Here is a 25266-nt window from a genome sequence, read left to right on the forward strand (position 1 = left end):
CTGCCGGAATGTCCAGAGTGCTTGGAGGGCGTCAAGCAAGTCTGCATTGTCCGCTCTGTATAGAGAAGCGAACCTTTCTACATGCCTGTTGGCTCTTGTTGCGAATAGATCTATTTCTGGTCTGCTCCATTTGGCCGCTATCATCTCGAAGATGTCCCGGCTGAGCTGAGCACCCACTCCCCTTGATGCAAACTCTGGTGGCTGAGGAAGTCCGCTCTGGAATTGTCCACTCTGATGTGGAGCGCAGACAAGGAGTGGAGATGCGATTCAGCCATCTCCAAAATTCTTCCCGCGATATACATGAGTGGCCCTGATCGCGAGCCTCCTTGCCGGCTTGTGTAAGCCACTGAGGTGTTGTCTGATTGGATTCTCGTGTGGGTTCCTCGTAGCAGTGGGAGAAATTTAGATATAGCCTAATATATCGCTGTTAGTTCTCTCATATTAGATGAATTCCCCATTTCGGACTCGGACCTTTGGCCTTGCACCATATTTTCCTCTAGGTGGGCCCCCCACCTTGAGGTACTAGCGTCTGTAGTGACTATTTTAGAGGGGATAACCCACCATGGAACCCCGCCGGTAAGGTTGCTTGCGTCCAACCACCACTCTAAGGAATCGATCACTTCTGATGATAGTGATATTCTGCCTTCCATCTGCCCCTGCAGCCTATCTGCTTCTTGTAAAACGGCCCACTGCAATTTTCTGGAATGGAATTGGGCCCACTGCACTGCGGGGATGCATGATATTAGGGACCCTAGCAAGGACATGCCTTCTCGCAAGGACATCGTGGGCTCATCCACTGCTGTCCGTACCTTATTAATTATGGCTCGTGATTTTGTTTCTGTCCGGAAGCATTTTTGACTTACAGAGTCTATTTGAAGGCCCAGGAACGTCTGACGGGTTAGGCCTCTTTCACACTTCAGTTTTTTACAATCAGTCACAATCCGCCAGGTTTTGAAAAAAACGGATCCTCAATTTTCTTTTGAGGATCCGTTCTTTTCCCCATTGACTTTCATTAATGGCGGATTGTGACAGATTGCCGTCCGTTGCATCCGTTTTTTTTGAGGATCCGCCAAAAGTTGCTGTCCGTCACCATCCTCAAAGATTTCAAAACGGAGCTTGCAAGGTTTTTTTCTCTGGCGGATCCTCCAGACACTGATTTAACCCGAAATTCTTTCTGGGTGCCGGACAAAAAAAAAAATCTCTCTCATCGCTGGGATGGATCGGACGCGGCTGTCACGCCCCCCGTCGCTGGGATGGATCGGACGCGGCTGTCACCCCCCCGTCGCTGGGATGGATCGGACGCGGCTGTAACCCCCCGTCGCTCGGATGGATCGGACGCGGCTGTAACCCCCCCCTGTCGCTCGGATGGATCGGACGCGGCTGTAACCCCCCCTGTCGCTCGGACGGATCGGACGCGGCTGTAACCCCCCGTCGCTCGGACGGATCGGACGCGGCTGTAACCCCCCCTGTCGCTCGGACGGATCGGACGCGGCTGTAACCCCCCCTGTCGCTCGGACGGATCGGACGCGGCTGTAACCCCCCCTGTCGCTCGGACGGATCGGACGCGGCTGTCACGTCCCGTCGCTGGGACGGATCGGACGCGGCTGTCACGTCCCGTCGCTGGGATGGATCGGACGCGGCTGTCACGCCCCGTCGCTGGGATGGATCGGACGCGGCTGTCACGGATCGGACGCGGCTGTCACGCCCCGTCGCTGGGATGGATCGGACGCGGCTGTCACGCCCCGTCGCTGGGATGGATCGGACGCGGCTGTCACGCCCCGTCGCTGGGATGGATCGGACGCGGCTGTCACGCCCCGTCGCTGGGATGGATCGGACGCGGCTGTCACGCCCCGTCGCTGGGATGGATCGGACGCGGCTGTCACCCCCCGTCGCTGGGATGGATCGGACGCGGCTGTCACCCCCCGTCGCTGGGATGGATCGGACGCGGCTGTCACCCCCCGTCGCTGGGATGGATCGGACGCGGCTGTCACGCCCCGTCGCTGGGATGGATCGGACGCGGCTGTCACGCCCCGTCGCTGGGATGGATCGGACGCGGCTGTCACGCCCCGTCGCTGGGATGGATCGGACGCGGCTGTCACGCCCCGTCGCTGGGATGGATCGGACGCGGCGCTGCACTGTAAAGATTTTATTGTAGAAAAGCTAGGAAAAAATTAACACAAAGTGAGATAAAACCACAGCAAAGTGCTTGAAGGTGACGACGTGTGGTGGAGGACGAGTGATCAGATTTGGCCTTTGCCCCATGTGGTAACGCTCTGACAAAGCACAATCACGTGTTTCCACTGCAGGGTACAAACCTGCTGGGAGTTGTAGTTCTGCAGCAGTCGCTGGTTGCAGGGCTTGTATAGGGGGCTTGCTCTGGCAGTGCATTAATTAACATGTTAACTGTGAATGTGCTGGACGATCCCCTCCCCCCTACAGACACTGGGGGTTCATCCTTCCAGATGCTTCACGATCCACAGCGCGATATTCATGAAGCTGTCAGATTCCGCGTCCACCTTGTCCAACGAGTGGTTGTTTCCGGGATACCAGAGTAACCTACAGGAGAAGAGTGGTCAGAGCAGCACAGAGTATTTACAGCAGTGTATGGAGGGTGGGGGGCAATACCTACCGCGCCTCCACCCCGTGAGCTCTCAGGGCTTTATAATACTCCAGGCCCTGAGTATTCGGGACCCTGTGGTCCTCAGCTCCCAGCATCAACAGCACGGGGGTCTTCACCTGAGGGCAGGACAGTGGTCAGTGACCAAACACAAAAGACCCAAGACCTGAGCTCTCCGGGACCCCCAATGTGGAGGAGGAAAGCTCCGGCCTTTCATGACAGCAACGTCCTAATGCTGCAGCTATAGTCAGAGGAAGCCCACCGCCCGTTCAGAAGAGCCCCCCATCTGGTCATAAGAGCCCCCTGCCTGTACCGAAGAGCCCCCCCATCACATGAGACCCCCTGCCTGTACATAAGAGCCCCCCCGTCACACGAGACCCCCCCATCTGTACATAAGAGCCCGTCCCGTCACACGACACCCCCTGCCTGTACATAAGAGCCCGTCCCGTCACACGAGACCCCCCGCCTGTACATAAGAACACGTCCCGTCACACGAGACCCCCTGCATGTACATAAGAGCCCGTCCCGTCACACGAGACCCCCCCATCTGTACATAAGAGCCCGTCCCGTTACACGACACCCCCTGCCTGTACATAAGAGCCCGTCCCGTCACACGAGACCCCCTGCCTGTACATAAGAGCCCGTCCCGTCACGAGACCCCCTGCCTGTACATAAGAACCCGTCCCGTCACATGAGACCCCCTGCATGTACATAAGAGCCCGTCCCGTCACGAGACCCCCTGCATGTACCTAAGAGCCTGTCCCGTCACACAAGACCCCCCGCCTGTACATAAGAGCCCCCCGTCACACGAGACCCCCCGCCTGTACATAAGAGCCCGCCCTGTCACACGAGACCCCCCATCTGTACATAAGAGCCCGCCCTGTCACACGAGACCCCCTGCATGTACATAAGAGCCAGTCCAGTCACACGAGACCCCCCCCATCTGTACATAAGAGCCTGTCCCGTCACATGAGACCCCCCGCCTGTACATAAGAGCCCGTCCCGTCACATGAGACCACCTGCCTGTACATAAGAGCCCGTCCCGTCACATGAGACCACCTGCCTGTACATAAGAGCCCGTCCCGTCACATGAGACCACCTGCCTGTACATAAGAGCCCGTCCCGTCACATGAGACCCCCCGCCTGTACATAAGAGCCCGTCCCGTCACATGAGACCACCTGCCTGTACATAAGAGCCTGTCACATGACACCCCCCGCCTGTACATAAGAGCCCGTCACATGAGACCCCCAGCCTGTACATAAGAGCCCGTCCCGTCACATGACACCCCCCGCCTGTACATAAGAGCCCGTCCCGTTACGATACCCCCCCATCTGTACATAAGAGCCCGTCCCGTCACATGAGACCCCCCCATCTGTACATAAGAGCCTTTCCGGGCAGATGAGGCCCCCACCTATGTAGACTAGAGGAACATGGCTTCAACACCAGACCGGGTCCTCAGGACCGTAGCCCCCAACATTCCAACCCACTAACGACCCGAGATCTGAGACAGAAGAGCAGAAATCTCTGACACTGCACAGCGGTTTGGGAAGAGCAGCTCCGGGGCACACACTTCTGCTCAGATACTAAACTCATCATGTACCTTAGAGACGTAAATTATGGGGGATTTATTCAACATGTCTCCCCAGTGCTGGGCCTGTGGGAGCGCCTCGTAGGAGAAGGCCAGGCCGGACTCCACGTAACACCTGGAAGGCAAACGCCGGGCTTCATTCACAAGCAGAACTATGTGAGGTTCTGGACAAGCGGAGCAGCGCTCACCAGTCTGGTATGTCCGTAGATCCGATCATTGCAGGGATGTTGGTCACTGGGTTCCGGACCACGCAGGCTTTGTAGAAGTCCGGGTACTGTCCAATCAGATGGCAGGAAAGGAAACCTCCATGTGAACCGCCGCACAGCGCCACCTTGTGGGGATGAATGGGCTCGGACTGTAGGACCTGCAGCACCGCCGTCTGGGGGAGATGCGCTGTGATCAGGAAGGCTTAATATAGAGCACCCTCCTATCCCACCAGGAAGACCCCCTACCTGCACGTCCTTCACATCCTGATCTCCCACCTTCCCCAGGATCGACATGACACTATCCTGTCCAAAGCCTAAAGACCCCCTGTAATTCACTGCAACGCACAGACAGAAGGGAAAGGTCAGCGGGGGGCTGCGGGACACGTAGGAGGCAGAACAGACCCACACCGGCCCCCTCTCACCTAGCAGCACAGCGAAGCCCATCTTACACAGCATGGCCGGGATCAGAATCCACTCACTGACGAAAGTGAGCTGTGGACCCCCTGTAGGGAGAAGACAGCATGAGACAGAGACCCCCAGATACAGAGGCTGCTCCCCTGAGGGGAGAGGACCCAGGTAATGAGGGTAGACCCCCTGTAGGGAGAAGACAGCGTGAAACAGAGACCCCCAGATACAGAGGCTGCTCCCGAGGGGAGAGGACCCAGGTAATGAGGGTGGACCCCTGTAGGGAGAAGACAGCGTGAGACAGAGACCCCCAGATACAGAGGCTGCTCCCCCGAGGGGAGAGGACCCAGGTAATGAGGGTGGACCCCTGTAGGGAGAAGACAACGTGAGACAGAGACCCCCAGATACAGAGGCTGCTCCCCCGAGGGGAGAGGACCCAGGTAATGAGGGTGGACCCCTGTAGGGAGAAGACAACGTGAGACAGAGACCCCCAGATACAGAGGCTGCTCCCCCGAGGGGAGAGGACCCAGGTAATGAGGGTGGACCCCTGTAGGGAGAAGACAACGTGAGACAGAGACCCCCAGATACAGAGGCTGCTCCCGCGAGGGGAGATGACCCAGTTAATGAGGGTGGACCCCTGTAGGGAGAAGACAGCATGAGACAGACCCCCAGATACAGAGGCTGCTCCCCCGAGGGGAGAGGACCCAGTTAATGAGGGTGGACCCCTGTAGGGAGAAGACAGCATGAGACAGACCCCCAGATACAGAGGCTGCTCCCCCGAGGGGAGAGGACCCAGGTAATGAGGGTGGACCCCTGTAGGGAGAAGACAGCGTGAGACAGAGACCTCCAGATACAGAGGCTGCTCCCCCGAGGGGAGAGGACCCAGGTAATGAGGGTGGACCCCTGTAGGGAGAAGACAGCGTGAGACAGAGACCCCCAGATACAGAGGCTGCTCCCCCGAGGGGAGAGGACCCAGGTAATGAGGGTGGACCCCTGTAGGGAGGAGACAGCGTGAAACAGAGACCCCCAGATACAGAGGCTGCTCCCCCCGAGGGGAGAGGACCCAGGTAATGAGGGTGGACCCCTGAAGGGAGAAGACAGCATGAGACAGACCCCCAGATACAGAGGCTGCTCCCCCGAGGGGAGAGGACCCAGGTAATGAGGGTGGACCCCTGTAGGGAGAAGACAGCGTGAGACAGAGACCCCCAGATACAGAGGCTGCTCCCCCGAGGGGAGAGGACCCAGGTAATGAGGGTGGACCCCTGTAGGGAGGAGACAGCGTGAAACAGAGACCCCCAGATACAGAGGCTGCTCCCCCCGAGGGGAGAGGACCCAGGTAATGAGGGTGGACCCCTGAAGGGAGAAGACAGCATGAGACAGACCCCCAGATACAGAGGCTGCTCCCCCGAGGGGAGAGGACCCAGGTAATGAGGGTGGACCCCTGTAGGGAGAAGACAGCGTGAGACAGAGACCCCCAGATACAGAGGCTGCTCCCCCGAGGGGAGAGGACCCAGGTAATGAGGGTGGACCCCTGTAGGGAGGAGACAGCGTGAAACAGAGACCCCCAGATACAGAGGCTGCTCCCCCCGAGGGGAGAGGACCCAGGTAATGAGGGTGGACCCCTGAAGGGAGAAAAAAAAAAGTATGAAACAGGGACCAGGAACCCCAAATAGTACAAACCCCCTAGAGTGAAAGGATCACCCTGGACTGGGACCAAAACGTGTAGACCACCAAGAACTCACCATGAGGGTAGACCACCAGAGGATGGCGATGGTCCAGGGGGCCGGTCTGTGGCTTCAGAAGGATGGATTCAAAGTCCAGTCCGGCTACAAGACAGGAGGAGAAGACCCCGGTGAGCCCTCGCAGACACTTGGGGGGGCCGCCACAATTCTGGAGGAAAACCCCTTCAGATGTTTCTACATTTTTGCACAACACAAAGTCGCAAAGAAATGTCTCCTAATGGAGGGGGCAGATCCCGGCCCCAGTGTCTGCAGAGAACACCCAGTGCCACCGCTCTACAGCTGAAGGTTTGTTACAATGTGTCCAATCTCACTTTCCTCAATGAGCTGATCACACTGGGTGTCTGCTCTCCTGATACACTGTGACAAGACCCCAGCTGTGAGCAGGACCACCCCATTGCCCAGCTACATACGATACTGGGGGTTTTCCTCCTCCGGCGGGGGCTGATGGCTCTTGTAGCTCCAGCCTATGTCAGCGATACTGTTCTCCTCCTCTAAAGAAACCCACGCGATGTCCGCCTCGCTACCGGGCGGCGGCAGGAACCCCACTTTCTGCAGAGAGGAGAAATATCATAAGTAAGCAAAAGCAGGGCGAGGAGCAAAGAGCAGGGCGAGGAGCAGAGCAAGAAGCAGGAGCAAAGAGCAGGGCGAGGAGCAAAGTTAAGAGTAGGGCGAGGAGCAGAAGCAGAGCAAGAAGCAGGAGTAAAGAGCGGGGCGAGGAGCAGAGTGAAGAGCGGGGCGAGGAGCAGAGTGAAGAGCGGGGCGAGGAGCAGAGTGAAGAGCGGGGCGAGGAGCAGAGTGAAGAGCGGGGCGAGGAGCAGAGTGAAGAGCGGGGCGAGGAGCAGAGTGAAGAGCGGGGCGAGGAGCAGAGTGAAGAGCGGGGCGAGGAGCAGAGTGAAGAGCGGGGCGAGGAGCAGAGTGAAGAGCGGGGCGAGGAGCAGAGTGAAGAGCGGGGCGAGGAGCAGAGTGAAGAGCGGGGCGAGGAGCAGAGTGAAGAGCGGGGCGAGGAGCAGAGTGAAGAGCGGGGCGAGGAGCAGAGTGAAGAGCGGGGCGAGGAGCAGAGTGAAGAGCGGGGCGAGGAGCAGAGTGAAGAGCGGGGCGAGGAGCAGAGTGAAGAGCGGGGCGAGGAGCAGAGTGAAGAGCGGGGCGAGGAGCAGAGTGAAGAGCGGGGCGAGGAGCAGAGTGAAGAGCGGGGCGAGGAGCAGAGTGAAGAGCGGGGCGAGGAGCAGAGTGAAGAGCGGGGCGAGGAGCAGAGTGAAGAGCGGGGCGAGGAGCAGAGTGAAGAGCGGGGCGAGGAGCAGAGTGAAGAGCGGGGCGAGGAGCAGAGTGAAGAGCGGGGCGAGGAGCAGAGTGAAGAGCGGGGCGAGGAGCAGAGTGAAGAGCGGGGCGAGGAGCAGAGTGAAGAGCGGGGCGAGGAGCAGAGTGAAGAGCGGGGCGAGGAGCAGAGTGAAGAGCGGGGCGAGGAGCAGAGTGAAGAGCGGGGCGAGGAGCAGAGTGAAGAGCGGGGCGAGGAGCAGAGTGAAGAGCGGGGCGAGGAGCAGAGTGAAGAGCGGGGCGAGGAGCAGAGTGAAGAGCGGGGCGAGGAGCAGAGTGAAGAGCGGGGCGAGGAGCAGAGTGAAGAGCGGGGCGAGGAGCAGAGTGAAGAGCGGGGCGAGGAGCAGAGTGAAGAGCGGGGCGAGGAGCAGAGTGAAGAGCGGGGCGAGGAGCAGAGTGAAGAGCGGGGCGAGGAGCAGAGTGAAGAGCGGGGCGAGGAGCAGAGTGAAGAGCGGGGCGAGGAGCAGAGTGAAGAGCGGGGCGAGGAGCAGAGTGAAGAGCGGGGCGAGGAGCAGAGTGAAGAGCGGGGCGAGGAGCAGAGTGAAGAGCGGGGCGAGGAGCAGAGTGAAGAGCGGGGCGGGGAGCAGAGTGAAGAGCGGGGCGGGGAGCAGAGTGAAGAGCGGGGCGGGGAGCAGAGTGAAGAGCGGGGCGGGGAGCAGAGTGAAGAGCGGGGCGGGGAGCAGAGTGAAGAGCGGGGCGGGGAGCAGAGTGAAGAGCGGGGCGGGGAGCAGAGTGAAGAGCGGGGCGGGGAGCAGAGTGAAGAGCAGAGTGAAGAGTAAAGAGCAGGAGAGGAGCTGAAGCAGAGCAAGAAGCAGGAGTAAAGAGCAGGGCGAGGAGCAGAAGCAGGAGTAAAGAGCAGGGCGAGGAGAAGAGTGAAGAGCAGGGTGAGGAGCAGAGTAAAGGGCAGGGCGAGGAGCAGAGTGAAGAGTAAAGAGCAGGGCGAGGAGCAGAGTTAAGCGCAGGGCGAGGAGCAGAGTTAAGCGCAGGGCGAGGAGCAGAGTTAAGCGCAGGGCGAGGAGCAGAGTGAAGCGCAGGGCGAGGAGCAGAGTGAAGCGCAGGGCGAGGAGCAGAGTGAAGCGCAGGGCGAGGAGCAGAGTGAAGCGCAGGGCGAGGAGCAGAGTGAAGCGCAGGGCGAGGAGCAGAGTGAAGCGCAGGGCGAGGAGCAGAGTGAAGCGCAGGGCGAGGAGCAGAGTGAAGCGCAGGGCGAGGAGCAGAGTGAAGCGCAGGGCGAGGAGCAGAGTGAAGCGCAGGGCGAGGAGCAGAGTGAAGCGCAGGGCGAGGAGCAGAGTGAAGCGCAGGGCGAGGAGCAGAGTGAAGCGCAGGGCGAGGAGCAGAGTGAAGCGCAGGGCGAGGAGCAGAGTGAAGCGCAGGGCGAGGAGCAGAGTGAAGCGCAGGGCGAGGAGCAGAGTGAAGCGCAGGGCGAGGAGCAGAGTGAAGCGCAGGGCGAGGAGCAGAGTGAAGCGCAGGGCGAGGAGCAGAGTGAAGCGCAGGGCGAGGAGCAGAGTGAAGAGCAGGGCGAGGAGCAGAGTGAAGAGCAGGGCAAGGAGCAGAGTGAAGAGCAGGGCGGGGCGTGGCCTGGCGCATGATGTGAGAGGACGTGCAGTGGAGCTCTCCTGCCACAATCTCCCTTACTAAGGATACCTGAGGCGCCGCCGAACGCTGAAATTGCTCCAAGGAGTGTGCAGAGATCCGGGGAGTAGCAGTGAGTGGAGGACGGTCTGGTGGAGAGGAGTCCCGCACGAGGATGACGCGCAGGAGAAAGAAGGAGCTGGCGGCGTCGGGAAGCGCTCAGGCCCAAGATGGCGCCGAGGCTGCAGAGGAGGCGGCAAGGGCGAGCGCGGCATATCAAAGACGGATGGAGGTGATCGCTCGGCTGTAACGGTTTGCGGATGGGGGGGGGGGACCGAGATTTCAGGTATAATGAGTCAAACGTTTGGTATTGTAACATATCATGGGGGGTAGAATTAAAATTCTAAGCTGGAACGTTAGGGGTCTCGCTAACGTCTCAAAACGGGCCGCAATTTTACAATATCTGCTGAAGCTGAGGCCCTCAGTGATTTGCGTCCAAGAAACACATCTGGTAGAAGACAAAGTAGCTATGATACAAAAAAGGTGGGTGAGGAAGGCTTATCACTCGACGTACTCAGCCTATGCCTGGGGAGTGCTGATCCACACTTCTACTCCATATGAAGAAGTGGAGGCTACAATAGACAAGGATGGGCAGTACGTGTTCATTGTATGTAGGGTATTGAATAGACTATTATGTATTGTGTCTTTGTATATCCCTCCACCATTTTCTGGAAAAAAGATACAGGAAATTCTGGACTTATCCGGGAAATGGACTGGGGCCCCGTTGCTTGTAATAGGGGATAAGGGTAAACATGCGGGGAGCAGAGAGGGAGGGAACGTGACACCTTCTGGAAACTACATGAGGGAAATTGGTTGGATAGACTTGTGGAGAGTTCGGAATATGGAGAACTACACTTACTCGTGCTACTCGGCGACGTACGGATCCCGGTCTCGCATTGATGTGGCTTTGGGAAATGAGGGGATGGATAACTTGGTACAGGAAGTGGAATATTTGCCCAGAGTCCTATCGGATCATTGTCCACTGGTGATATCTCTACAATTGGGAGAACGGGGGAGGTTGGCAGGTTTGGGATGGAGAATTCACCCCTTTTGGTTACGGTTGCTGGATATGGGAAAGATAGGAGAGGAGCTGGGGGAATTCTTTAGGATAAAGGAAGGTAGTGCAGAGGGTCATGTAGTCTGGGATACTATGAAGGTGTTCTTGAGAGGGATTTTATTCACAGAAGTGTCTCGATATAAGACTAGGTCTCAAAGTCTAGACAAAGCAGTGATGGAGGAATTAAGGGCGGCGGAGGAGGCATTGGGTGCGCAGTGTACTGAAGCCACGCAGACCCGCATGAGAGCGGCCCAGTCGGAGGTTAATAAACTTCACATCCGTAAGGCGGAGATGGCGGGCATTTCAGAACGAGGCCTTCTATGCGGAGGGTGAAAAAGTGGGGCACCTGCCCTCAGTGATAGCTTCAGCACAACGGGATCCTCACATGTGTATGCAATTAAATCTAAGGAAGGTAATGTGGTTACACAGGGGGATCAGATTGTGGAAGTATTTAAACAATTTTATAGTGAGCTCTACTCCTCAAAGATACATAAAGGTAAGGAGGAGATGGACAGGTATCTGAGGGCGACTAAGCTTCCTAGACTAGGGGATGAAGACAGAGAATGGATGGATAGGCCGCTGGCAGCGGAGGAGTTGAGGGTGGCACTGGCGGACATGGCGGGTAGTAAGGCCCTGGGGGGGGATGGCATTCCGGCAGAGGTGTATAACATTTTTAATGAAGAAGTAATAACCAAATTGGAGAAGGTATTTAATGAGTCGTTGGAGAGGGGAATGTTACCTACATCTATGAGAGAGGCCATTGTGGTGGTCATTCCTAAAGCTGAGAAGGACCCATTGAATCCGGAGTCCTACAGACCAATCTCACTCCTTACGGCGGATGTAAAGATTCTGGCGAAGGCCTTGGCCAACAGACTGACCCACGTGATTGATAAAGTAATCCACCCAGATCAATCGGGATTTATGCCCAATAAATCTACAGCAATCAATTTAAGGAGGCTATATTTAAATATGCAAATTCCAGCCGAAAATGCTGGAAAGAGAGTAGTCGTGTCTTTGGATGCCCATAAGGCCTTCGATTGTGTGGAATGGAAGTACTTGTGGTCGGTTTTGATGGGCCTTGGGTTCGGGCCCAGGTTTATATCGTGGGTGGGGTTGCTATACTCCTCTCCAACGGCAAAAATTAGAGTGAATAATGAATTATCTGATAGTTTCTCATTACATAGGGGTACGAGGCAGGGATGCCCATTGTCTCCGTTGCTGTTTGCCCTCGCCGTGGAGCCTCTGGCCACTAAAATAAGGGATGCACAAGAGATAAAAGGATTTGTCTATGGAGTGAAGGAGGAGAGGGTGTCTTTGTATGCCGACGATATTTTGTTATTTTTGGAGGACTCAGGAGAGAATCTGGATAACGCGGTGGCATTAATTGAGGAATTTGGGGAATTTTCCGGACTCAAAATCAATTGGGACAAATCGTGCATAATGCCCATTGATGAGGTAGATGGGGATATGGGGGAGGTGGGAAGGTCTGCAAAATTCAAGGTGGTTTCGGGATTTAAATATTTGGGGATACAAATCGCCCTTCCTCTGACGAGGTTTGAAGAACTTAATCTAAGCCCTTTTGCTACAAAAAATTCGTTCCAAAATATCAGCGTGGAATAAATTGCATCTTTCGGTAATTGGAAGGGTGAACCTTCTAAAAATGATTGTGATGCCTCAGCTGTTATATCTACTGCATAGTTCTCCAATTTGGATCTCGCAGAGAAGGTTCCACAAAATTAAATCGCTGTTTGGCGAACTAATATGGGGGGGGGGGGGGGGGAGCCCAAGGTTTAACCCTTTCGCGCCTGAGCCTGTTTTTGCCTTCGTGACCAGGCCAATTTTTTCAATTCTGACCAGTGTCACTTTATGAGGCCATAACTCTAGAACGCTTCAACGGATCCTGCTGATTCTGACATTGTTTTCTCATGACATATTGTACTTCAGGATAGTGGTAAAATTTCTTAGATATGAACTGCGCTTATATGTTAAAAAAAATCGAAATTTGGCAAAAATTTTGAAAATTTTGCAATTTTCAAACTTTTAATTTTTATGCCCTTAAATCAGAGAGTGATATCGCACAAAATAGTTAATAAATAACATTTCCCACATGTCTACTTTACATCTGCACAATTTTGGAAACATAATTTTTTTTTTTTTGGAAGTTATAAGGGTTAAAAGTTGACCAGCGATTTCTCATTTTTACAACAAAATTTACAACACCATTTTTTTTAGGGACCACCTCACATTTAAAGTGAGTTTGGGGGGTCAATATGACAGAAAATACCCAAAAGTGACACCATTCTAAAAACTGCACCTCTCAATGTACTCAAAACCACATTCAAGAAGTTTATTAACCCTTCAGGTGCTTCACATGAATGAATGGAATGTGGAAGGAAAAAATAAACATTTAACTTTTTTTCCACAAACATTTTACTTCAGAACCATTTTTTTTATTTTCACAAGTGTAAAAACAGAAAATGAACCACAAAATTTTTTGTGCAATTTCTCCCAAATACGCCGATACCCCGTATGTGGGGCTAAACCACTGTTTGAGCACACGGCAGAGCTCAGAAAGGAAGCAGCGCCGTTTGACTTTTTCAATGCAGAATTGGCTGGAATTGAGATAGGACGCCATGTCGCATTTGGAGAGCCCCTGATGTACCAAAACAGTGGAGACCCCCACAAGTGACCCCATTTTGGAAACTAGACCCCTTAAAGAACTTATCTAGATGTGTCGTGAGCACTTTGAACCCCCAAGGGCTTCACAGAAGTTTATAACGTAGAGCCATGAAAATAAAAAATCATTTTTGTTCCACAAACATGATCTTTTAGCCCCCAATTTTTTATTTTCACAAGGGTAACAGGAGAAATTGGACCCCAAAAGTTGTTGTCCAATTTGTCCTGAGTACACTGGTACCCCATATGTGGAAGAAAACTACTGTTTGGGCTCACGTCAGGGATCGGAAGGGAAGTAGTGACGTTTTGGAATGCAGACTTTGATGGAATGGTCTGCGGGTGTCATGTCGCGTTTGCAGAACCCCTGATGTGCCTAAATAGTGGAAATCCTCCACAAGTGACCCCTTTTTGGAAACTAGACCTCCCAAGGAACTTATCTAGATGTGAGGTGAGCACTTTGAACCCCCAAGTGTTTCACTAAAGTTTATAATGTAGAGCCGTGAAAATAAAAAAATCAATTTTTTTCCACAAAAATGATCTTTTAGCTCCCAATTTTTATTTTCACAAGGGTAACAGGAGAAATTGGACCCTAAGAGTTGTTGTCCAATTTGTCCTGAGTACGCTGGTACCCCACATGTGGGGGGGGACCACTGTTTGGGCACACGGTGGGGCTCGGAAGGGAAGTAGTGACGTTCTGGAATGCAGACTTTGATGGAATGGTCTGTGGGTGTCATATTGCATTTACAGAGCCCCTGATGTACCTAAACAGTGGAAACCCCCAATTCGAATTCCAACCCTAACCCCAACACACCCCCAACCCTAGCCCCAACCCTAGCCCCAACCCTAGCCCCAACCCTAGACATAGCCTTAGCCTGCCTACTTTTTTTTTTTCTTTACTTTTTTTTTTATTTTTGTGTTTTTTATTTTTTGTATTTTTGACTCATAGTAACGCCACTTCTCCTCTCACTTCTCTGATCTCACACTGACAGATGATCAGAGGAGAAGCAGCGTTACTGTGTGACAAGATCGCTGCCTGACACAGCTGTGCCAGGCAGCGATCTAGTCACACTGTAACGCTGCTTCACCTCTGCTCATCTGTCAGCGTGAGATCAGAGGAGAAGTCGTGTTATAATGAGGGAGATCGCCGGGAAACAAGCAGCTTTCCCAGCGAGCTCTCTCATTGGCTGCTGTGACGCGACGTTATCAGGACCTGAACCAATCAGGTCTCGATGACGTCGGGGGTCCCAGCATGCATTGTGCACCGGGATCCCCGCGTTATAAGGTATGAGGGGGTCCCGGGGGGCACAAAACCGCCGACAGTAGATAAACGTCGGCGCTGCACAAAGCCCAGCAAGCGCCAACCTTTATCTACTGTGGGCGGTCGGGAAGAGGTTAAACAAGAAACTTTGCAGAGGCCAAAGGAGGTTTGGCGCTTCCCAACCCCTGGGTATATTTTTTATCAGCACAATGCCAGCATATTGGAGGATTGGGGGAGGAGACGGGACAGGGACAATCGCCCAGTACTTTGGGATATTTGTTTGGTAAATGGCCTCTGGGAGAGAGTTTGGAAGGGGGGCAGTTTTTAAAATTAGGCTCTCGGTTTCCTACTGTTCTCCTAATTCATAAGGTTTGGGAAAAAGTTAAACAGATTAGGGGTGTCATAGGCCTTACCAAATACTCTCCTGTATGGGATAATATAAATGTACAAGAATTCGAGCGAATGGAAGGATTTGGGCCCTGGAGAGAGGCAGGAATCAGAAGGATGGGTCAGCTCATGGGTCAGGGGAGACTTAAGCCATTTGTGGAGCTGCAGACAGAATTCCAGTTACCGCATTCAGATTTGTATCATTCTAGAAGAATTCAGCATGCGTATCGGGCGCAATGTCGGAGGAAACTTATTGAGATCCAGTTTGATATCACGCTGGCCTCCATTTTGGGGAACAGCGGGACAAGGGGGGCAATCTCAGAAGTGTATAGAGATTTATTATTCACCTTTCTAGTCAAACATCCCATCAAGTCTAGAGTGAAATGGGAAGCTGAACTGGGAGAGATAAAGGACGATAGATGGGAATCTATTCTAGAATATGGGCCTAACATCTCTATGAGCGAACCTGGGAGGATGTCTCAGCTGTACGTGATTCATGGAGCTTACAGAACTCCCGATAGACTGTTCAGGATGGGTCTGAGGTCCGATTCCGAGTGTCCACAGGAACGGGCAGACATGCTGCACATGCTGCGGCATTGCCCTAGATTGTCTCGGATTGAATTGATATATAGGTGTGTAATCCCCAGAGACCCTTTGGTCTGTATATTAGGGTATGTAGAGGAATTAGTAGCGGTATCTATGGTCACACTGGCGATTGCTAGACTGTTGTTCATAGCAAGGAAGCTGATCGCTCGGTTCTGGACCAGAGAGGAGCCTCCGACTAGACGAGACTTTCTTGCGCAGGCGGAGCATATAATTTCATTGGAAAAAAGTATTTATACCAAGAGAAATAAACTCGATGTATTTCATTAGATATGGCAGCCATGGGTAGAATGGAGTTAGATTTGTGGGGAGGATGTATTATGATATAGATGATGTTCATAATAAACAGTTATATATGGAGGTGGGAAAGAGTATCGGAATAGAACTGAGGAAGACACTGAAGGGGTCTCGGGGGGGGGGGGGGTTGTTCATAAAAATATATGATTATATGTGAACAATTGGTTGATGTCATATATGTTATAATTGTTATCATTAATAAAAACGTATCTGATTTAAAAAAAAAAAAGAGCAGGGCGAGGAGCAGAGTGAAGAGCGGGGCGAGGAGCAGAATGAAGAGCGGGGCGAGGAGCAGAGTGAAGAGCGGGGCGAGGAGCAGAGTGAAGAGCGGGGCGAGGAGCAGAGTGAAGAGCGGGGCGAGGAGCAGAGTGAAGAGCGGGGCGAGGAGCAGAGTGAAGAGCGGGGCGAGGAGCAGAGTGAAGAGCGGGGCGAGGAGCAGAGTAAAGAGCAGGAGCAGTGCGAGGAGCAGGGCAAGGAGACGAGGACTCACCACTGTCGGGGGGCAATTAGGAGATGAAAATTTGACAACGAGGAGGTCGCGATCCATGGCCATTAACTTCCAGCTGCCGGGAGACGAATCTGCAGAACAAGCAGCACACCAGTGGGCAAAACTGGAAACAGCGCGGAGGCACACAACGCAGAGGAACAAGGCGAGGAGGCACACAAAGCGGAGGAACAAGGCGAGGAGGCACACAACGCGGAGGAACAAGGCGCGGAGGCACACAACGCGGGGGAACAAGGCGCAGAGGCACACAAAGCGGAGGAACAAGGCGAGGAGGCACACAAAGCGGAGGAACAAGGCGCAGAGGCACACAAAGCGGAGGAACAAGGCGCAGAGGCACACAAAGCGGAGGAAGAAGGCGCAGAGGCACACAAAGCGGAGGAAGAAGGCGCAGAGGCACACAAAGCGGAGGAAGAAGGCGCGGAGGCACACAACGCGGAGGAACAAGGAGCGGAGGCACACAACGCGGGGGAACAAGGAGCGGAGGCACACAAAGCGGAGGAACAAGGCGCGGAGACACACAACGCGGAAGAACAAGGCGAGGAGGCACACAACGCGGAGGAACAAGGCGAGGAGGCACACAACGCGGAGGAACAAGGCGCGGAGGAACAAGGCGCGGAGGCACACAACGCGGAGGAACAAGGCGCGGAGGCACACAACGCGGAGGAACAAGGCGCGGAGGCACACAACGCGGAGGAACAAGGCGAGGAGGCACACAAAGCGGAGGAACAAGGCGCAGAGGCACACAAAGCGGAGGAACAAGGCACGGAGGCACACAACGCGGAGGAACAAGGCGCGGAAGCAAAAGGTGCGGAGACAACGCGGAGGAACAAGGCGCGGAGACACATGGTGCGGCGTCTCACCCTGGGGCTGTAGAGCGGTCACCGTCCCAGTCATTATGTCCACTACAAACAGGACCTGAGCGAGAGAAGGATCATGAGCAGGTAGATGTGGAGACCCTCGGCTCCGCTGCTGCACTGTCCATGCAGTGGAGTATGGCGCCCCTCGCAGTGCTTTACCTGACGACTGCGCAGCAGTGTGTCGATGATGACCCTCTGACTGTCCGCGGACCAGCAGGATGGCGCCAGCAGTGACATGTAAATGCCCCCAAACTGCCCTGTGGAAAAAGGAGGCTGTGAGAGCACTGACAGGTGGCGGGGGTTATCGGGGTGCAGGGGGTCGCTCACCATCTGCAGGTCTGGGAACAACGTCCACCACAGAGGAGGTGACCTTCGTGTACCAGTCATACTGAAATAAATGGGAGACTCCATTACAATCTACGGCAGAGTGGACCGCCGCAGAGCTGCATACGGTGGGGGGCAACCCAGGAAGCATCAAGGGGGGCAGCTAGCCAAAGACCGAGCGAGGGACTGTGAGGAAAGGACACTGCAAGGGGAGCGTCGTGCTGTGAGGGGTGGGGGGGGAGCGTCGTGCTGTGCGGGGTGGGGGGGGAGCGTCGTGCTGTGCGGGGTGGGGGGGGAGCGTCGTGCTGTGCGGGGTGGGGGGGGAGCGTCGTGCTGTGCGGGGTGGGGGGGGAGCGTCGTGCTGTGCGGGGTGGGGGGGGAGCGTCGTGCTGTGCGGGGTGGGGGAGCGTCGTGCTGTGCGGGGTGGGGGGAGCGTCGTGCTGTGCGGGGTGGGGGGAGCGTCGTGCTGTGCGGGGTGCAGTTCACAATCCGCGGCAGGTGAGAGCGCGGGATACAGGCCGCCCCGTAGTGAGGGGCAGCAGCGGCTCCAGACTTCAATCAATAATATAAATCAAAAATAATGAGCAGAATTAAGTCTTCAGAGCAGTCACCCTGATACTCTGCTATCTCCTAACTCCTCCTGGGAACAAAGACCATTACTGTACGAGGAACCGGCGACCCCACAACCAGCAAAACAAACACCAGAAATCAGGAACATGGAGGCGACACCAACCATCAGCATCTGGCAGCACTGCAGGTGAGGGCCGAGAGCTTCGCACTGCAGGTACACAATGCGACACTTGTCAGGACTGAGCCGAGGAGAGAAGACAGCAGAACAGTCACACGAAAGAGTCTCTGGAAAACAGGAGCAGAAAGAGGAGCCTTAAAGAGAAGTCAGATACAGTACCCCAGAGCTGCACTCACTATTCTGCTGGTGCAGTCACTGTGTACATACATTACATTACTGATCCTGAGTTACCTCCTGTATTATACCCCAGAGCTGCACTCACTATTCTGCTGGTGCAGTCACTGTGTACATACATTACTGATCCTGAGTTACATCCTGTATTATACCCCAGAGCTGCACTCACTATTCTGCTGGTGCAGTCACTGTGTACATACATTACATTACTGATCCTGAGTTACATCCTGTATTATACCCCAGAGCTGCACTCACTATTCTGCTGGTGCAGTCACTGTGTACATACATTACATTACTGATCCTGAGTTACATCCTGTATTATACTCCAGAGCTGCACTCACTATTCTGCTGGTGCAGTCACTGTGTACATACATTACTGATCCTGAGTTACATCCTGTATTATACTCCAGAGCTGCACTCACTATTCTGCTGGTGCAGTCACTGTGTACATACATTACATTACTGATCCTGAGTTACATCCTGTATTATACTCCAGAGCTGCACTCACTATTCTGCTGGTGCAGTCACTGTGTACATACATTACATTACTGATCCTGAGTTACATCCTGTATTATACTCCAGAGCTGCACTCACTATTCTGCTGGTGCAGTCACTGTGTACATACATTACTGATCCTGAGTTACATCCTGTATTATACTCCAGAGCTGCACTCACTATTCTGCTGGTGCAGTCACTGTGTACATACATTACTGATCCTGAGTTACATCCTGTATTATACTCCAGAGCTGCACTCACTATTCTGCTGGTACAGTCACTGTGTACATACATTACTGATCCTGAGTTACATCCTGTATTATACCCCAGAGCTGCACTCATTATTCTGCTGGTGCAGTCACTGTGTACATACATTACATTACTGATCCTGAGTTACATCCTGTATTATACCCCAGAGCTGCACTCACTATTCTGCTGGTGCAGTCACTGTGTACCTACATTACATATCCTGAGTTACATTTATATAGCGCCATTTATTCCATGGCGCTTTACATGTGAAAAGGGGAAACACAGACAAGTACAATAAACGTGTGTAAGACAAGGGACACACAAGTACAGGAGGAGAGGGGACCCTGCCCGCGAGGGCTCACAGTCTACAGGGAGGGTGAGGACACAGTAGGAGATAGTAGAGCAGGTCGTGCTGTGGTTCAGTAGACCGAGGATCACTGCAGGCTGTAGGCTTGTCGGATCAGGTCGGTCTTCAGGTTCTTCTTGAAGGTTTCCATGGTAGGTGAGAGTCTGATGTGTTGCGGCAGGGAGTTCCAGAGTATGGGGGAAGCACGGGAGAAGTCTTGTATGTGGTTGTGGGAAGAAGAGATAAGGGGGGAATAGAGGAGGAGATCTTGGGACGATCGAAGGTTGCGTGCGGGTAGGTACCTAGAGACCATGTCACAGATGTAAGGAGGACTCAGGTTGTGGACGGCTTTGTATGTCATGGTTAGGGTTTTGAATTGGAGCCTCTGGGTGATAGGAAGCCAGTGAGGGACCTGGCATAGGGGGGAGGCTGGGGAATAGCGGGGAGACAGGTAGATTAGTCGGGCAGCAGAGTGTAGGATGGACTGGAGCGGAGCCAGAGTGCTAGAGGGGAGGCCAGAGAGTAGGAGGTTGCAGTAGTCGAGGCGGGAGATAAGGGCGTGCACTAGTGTTTTTGTGGTTGAGGAATGAGCGGATCCGGGAAATATTTTTGAGTTTGCGGCAGCAGGAGGAGGCGAGGGCTTGGATATGTGGTTTGAAAGAGAGCGCAGAGTCGAGGATCACCCCGAGGCACCGAGTGTGCGGGACTGGGGAAAGAGAGCAGCGGTTGACATTGACGGATCGGTCTGGTGGAGGGGTGGAGTGAGATGGGGAAAGATGATGAATTCTGCTTTGTCCATGTTCAGTTTGAGAAAGCAAGCAGAGAAGAAGGCTGAGACAGCGGACAGACATTGTGGGATGTCGGTCAGTACGGAGGCGAGGTCGGGTCCAGATAGGTAGATCTAGAGGCGATACTGCAAACCGTGGGATTCTAGGAGCTGTCCCAGGCGGAAGGTGTAGATGGAGAAGAGCAGGGGTCCGAGGACAGAGCCTTGGGGAACACCGGCAGGGGGCGCGGTGAGGAGGCGGTGTGTGAAGCCCTGCACAGGACTCCTCGCACACTGGGGGGTGGGGGGGTTACAGTTTGAGGTCGGTTCTCACCACAGTTTCCTCCGGTCAGGTCCACAAAGAACAAGGCGGACCTAGAGGCAGAGATCTGGGGTCAGTAATGTTATTATGGAGGTGGTTAGAATTGTGATTACGGGGGCAGCCTCGCAGCATCTTAGGCCGTTACCTCCGGTTAGCGCAGTACTTTAAGCCGAGGCGGTAGGGACTGTGCCACCAGCCCACAAACAGCACGCCCGTGTCATCCGGTGACCAGAAGGCCTGGCAGGAGGGGAGAGCAGCGTCACGTGCAGGCATCAGGCGGTATTACGATGGTGGCGGCTAATGCTCACCTGACCCGGGGAGACGGCAGCGGGGATTCCCTCCAGCACAGAGATGTTGCCGCTCTCGATGTCCAGCACACACAGCGCCGGGACGCTCTTACCCACCAGACAATCGCCCCAGTCCTCATGGAGAACGAACTGATCTCCCTGCAGAAGGAAGAACGCAGAGTAATGGCCGACACCGACGTGCGAGAGCGGGGAGCAGAGGACGCCGACGCGCGAGAGCGGGGAGCAGAGGACGCCGACGCGCGAGAGCGGGGAGCAGAGGACGCCGACGCGCGAGAGCGGGGAGCAGAGGACGCAGACGCGCGAGAGCGGGGAGCAGAGGACGCAGACGCGCGAGAGCGGGGAGCAGAGGACGCAGACGCGCGAGAGCGGGGAGCAGAGGACGCAGACGCGCGAGAGCGGGGAGCAGAGGACGCAGACGTGCGAGAGCGGGGAGCAGAGGACGCAGACGTGCGAGAGCGGGGAGCAGAGGACGCAGACGTGCGAGAGCAGAGCGGGGGAGGGGGTGCGGTGCAGAACGTGGGGGAGGGGGTGCGGTGCAGAACGTGGGGGAGGGGGTGCGGTGCAGAACGCGGGGGAGGGGGTGCGGTGCAGAACGCGGGGGAGGGGGTGCGGTGCAGAGCGCGGGGTGCCCTCACCTTCACCGTTTTCTCGGCGCCGTCCTCTTCTTCTTCTGCTGCGTGATTTTTGGCATCGAAGAACGACTTGGTTTTCGGTCTCTTCTTCTCGGCGATGTACAGAAGATGTGTCTCTGAGTGCGACCAGGACAGAGACCCGAACTGCTCTGCAGGGAAAAGACAGGCGAAGTAAGGGCCAGGACCCCACCACGAGGCACCACCCACCACCACCACACCAGATCCCACCACGAGGCACCACCCACCACCACACCGGATCCCACCGCAAGGCACCACCCATCACACTCACCGTCCTCGTACACCTTCCCGTGTTGCTCCAGCGCTGTCAGGTTGATGCTTTTCACCTTCCGGTTTCTGTCCCACACCTGAAATGAGTAGAGGAGGCGCAGTGACCTCAGAGGCTCCTACCAGACACCCCCGGCTCTGCTCCTCACCTCCAGGAACTGCGCGTCCTCCCCGCCCCGGGTCTTGGTCTCTCGCAGGACGGCCTTCAGCGCTCCCGAGGGCGACTCCCTGCTGAGCAGTCTGGGGGGACACGGAGGGACACAGGTGACCACCACGCAGGCCGATCCCCAGGACAGTCCGACTGTTCAGCATCTGCAGGCTGCACGGTATGGACAGCACTCCGCCATCATCCCCGGACCTCCGCTCAGCTTCCTCCATGCCTCCAATGCATGCAACTCTGGGCTCCCTCCCGCCCTGCACCCCCTCCCTGGCGGTCTCTGCCTCCCCTCACCCTTCACCCCCACCCATGTGGTCTCTGCCTCCCCTAACCCTTCACCCCCACCCATGTGGCCTCTGCCTCCCCTCGCCCTGCACCCCCACCCAAGTGGTCTCGGCCTCTGCCTCCCCGGCGGTCTCTGCCTCCCCTCGCCCTGCACCCCCACCCAAGTGGTCTCGGCCTCTGCCTCCCCGGCGGTCTCTGCCTCCCCTCGCCCTGCACCCCCACCCAAGTGGTCTCGGCCTCTGCCTCCCCGGCGGTCTCTGCCTCCCCTCCCCGGCGGTCTCCGTCACTTACTCTCCTCGGATCTCGCTGCTGTTCCCGCACGCTCCGGCGTACACCACTGTGTTATTATCATGGAAGACGATGTACTGGCGGCAGAACTTCACCTGCTCGTTACGATCCAGATCTCTCTGTGCCCATTCTACGGGGAAGAACCAGGGCTCTCATGAGGGGGCCACACTGCGCGGACAGCACTCACAGAGGACGCCCCCAACTCTGCACCCACCGGTGTTGGCCAATATACTGTTCCCCACTTATATAATAACACAATCATGTACCGCAGCTGTACAGACGTCATCACTGTCCCCATCGGGGCTCACAATCTACAATCCCATCAGCCTTCGGAGTGTGGGAGGAACCAAAGGAAACATGGGGACAACACACAGACCCCCTAAAGATGATGTGCTGGGAGGGGTTCGAATCCTGGACCCCAGTGTGCCGGTACTGACCACTGAGCCACCGTGCAATTCGTGTGTGGTGTACAGGAAAATCACACGGCCCGGACAGAACAGAAAAGATCCAACAGATCTATAGGGGGTGCAGCGGCCAGCGACAGAGAGAGCAGAAAAGCCGGAAATCCATCCGCCCGGATCTGTGAGATCACTGCAGGAGAGGGGTCGCACCCGGGAACTCCATACAGAATGTGGGTGCAAATATCCGCACCGCGGACAGAACGCAGCTGTGTAACGTAAGGATGATCTGTTTATATTCTATCCTGTCTCACGTACCCGCTTCTCAGCCCGTGACTCGGGGTGTCGCCTGCAAGGGTTAATCTGTCTCCTCTCAGTCCAGCATTCACCCTCTGTCCTATGCTGCAGTGGGAGCATAAATCACACCCCGACACAGACCACGCACCCCGCTCATACACGCTGCCACCACTCACCGAACACACGGGCGATGAGTCCCGGAGATATTACTGCTGTCTGCCAATCACCAGGAGCGCACACTCTAAGGATATGGAGTCTTTACAGCAACAAGGCTCAGACTTATTACAGTTTTATAATAGAAAAGGTGCAGCGCTTACAATAAAAGATATAAGAATATGGAAATAAAAAGTGACATACAAATATGCAAAACAGTTATAAAATAAAAGGGAGAAACTTACAGAAATATCTAAACTTTGCAGTCTGGTATTCTGCTCCGAGGGATGAATATGGAATGGATCACACCAGCTCGGCTGTCCCTCAGTCTGTGGACAGCTCTCTATGTGTAAAGGCCTAATTTATAGATTTAACCTGGGGATCAGATTTCCAGACCAGCCGCTCAGGTTAATATTCTATATGGTAAGCACTGCACCTCTTCTATTAAAGCTTAAAACTTTAAGGCTGTGTGCACACGCTGCGGATTTGGCGGCTGCGGGTCTGCAGCAGTTTTTGCTGCGGTGTACAGTACCACGATTCCCTATGGGAATAAAAAACCGCTGTGCAGACGGTGCAGATTTTTCCACGCGGTTTTTCTGTGGTTTTGAAACCGCAGTAAGAATGGCATGTGAATTCTTTCTGCGGAATCCGCAGCGGTTTGCCATGTCCTCCATTGTGGAGATGAAAAACCGCAGAGCAATCCGCAGTGTGTGCGCGTAGCCGGATAAGTCTGAGCCTTGTTGCTGTACAGACTCCATATCCTTAGAGTGTGCGCTCCTGGTGATTGGCAGACAGCAGTAACATCTCCGGGACTCGTCGCCCGTGTGTTCGGGGAGTGGTGGCAGCGTGTATGAGCGGGGTGCGTGGTCTGTGTCGGGGTGTGATTTATGCTCCCACTGCAGCATAGGACAGAGGGTGAATGCTGGACTGAGAGGAGACAGATTAACCCTTGCAGGCGACACCCCAAGTCACGGGCTGAGCAGCGGGTACGTGACAGGCAGGTGAGCTGGACTTTCTTTTCCACAATAGCCAGCAGGAGTGTAGGTGGGGTCAGGGCCACTATTGCGCCCCCCGGAGGCAGACTAACCTGTGTACACGTTGCTGTACTTTCCACCATACTGTGTGGTGACCTCAGGTCCGATGGACGCACTGGACAGAGACGGGAACTGGCAGAGATGACGGTAGAACGCCGCCACGTCCTGCACCACCTGGGAAAACAGAAGGCGAAGTGATAGAGGAGCAAACAATCAGGAGGAGGAGTGCAGGCAGCCAATCAGGAGGAGGAGAGCGGGTAGCCAGCCAGCCAATCAGGAGGAGGAGAGCGGGCAGCCAGCCAATCAGGAGGAGGAGAGCGGGCAGCCAGCCAATCAGGAGGAGGAGAGCGGGCAGCCAGCCAATTAGGAGAAAAACAGGCAGCCAGCCAATCAGGAGGAGGAGAGCAGCCTGCCAGCCAATCAGAAGGAGGAGAGCAGCCAGCCAATCAGGAGGAGGAGTGCAGCCAGCCAATCAGGAGGAGCCATGTCGCTGGGACTTGCAGTCCACTGATGAAGAGGTGGGAGGCGTAGTCCTCGGTGTGGCCTCAGGCAGCAGCTCGGCTCCGCACTCACTCTGTGGCCCTCTCACCTGAGCCGCCGCCATCAGTACACACGCCCTCCTGGGAGAAGCAGCACTGCAGCTGTCACCCCCGCCCCGACTCCGTGGCTTTTCCTGATTTCTCTGATTGGTTCTCCCACCTCTGGGGGCGGAGCCACACATGACAGTTTCATCAGTTGGCGGAATACGCGCAGGACGGAAGTCACGTGATTCGCTCGCCTCTAGCGCCATGACGTCACCGAGGCGCTGGGTCACGTGACATCTGGCGGCCATGTTTTCTGAGGGCAGAGCTCTAGCGCATCCGCCG

General features: G+C 55.1%; 1 protein-coding gene across 1 annotated transcript; it reads right to left on the reverse strand.

Moving 5' to 3' along the window:
- Nucleotides 1-2131: 2131 nt before the first annotated feature.
- LOC141069390 (acylamino-acid-releasing enzyme-like) lies at nucleotides 2132-25247 on the reverse strand. Its single transcript, XM_073558891.1, has 22 exons — nucleotides 24990-25247; nucleotides 24454-24574; nucleotides 22522-22648; nucleotides 21938-22028; nucleotides 21793-21868; nucleotides 21507-21652; nucleotides 20872-21009; nucleotides 20709-20800; nucleotides 20576-20616; nucleotides 18197-18318; nucleotides 17467-17527; nucleotides 17299-17396; nucleotides 17143-17197; nucleotides 16268-16356; nucleotides 6970-7108; nucleotides 6560-6643; nucleotides 4835-4915; nucleotides 4659-4747; nucleotides 4395-4585; nucleotides 4219-4321; nucleotides 2630-2736; nucleotides 2132-2556 (listed from the first exon to the last, which is right to left on the reverse strand). The coding sequence occupies exons 1-22, from the start codon at nucleotides 25230-25232 to the stop codon at nucleotides 2451-2453; spliced, it is 2400 nt and encodes a 799-aa protein (XP_073414992.1). The 5' UTR covers nucleotides 25233-25247; the 3' UTR covers nucleotides 2132-2450.
- Between the last annotated feature and the right edge of the window lie 19 nt (nucleotides 25248-25266).

This window comes from Dendrobates tinctorius, unplaced genomic scaffold, assembly GCF_039654945.1.
Source record: "Dendrobates tinctorius isolate UK_male_01 unplaced genomic scaffold, ASM3965494v1 ptg000261l, whole genome shotgun sequence".
NCBI classification, from domain to species: domain Eukaryota; kingdom Metazoa; phylum Chordata; class Amphibia; order Anura; family Dendrobatidae; genus Dendrobates; species Dendrobates tinctorius.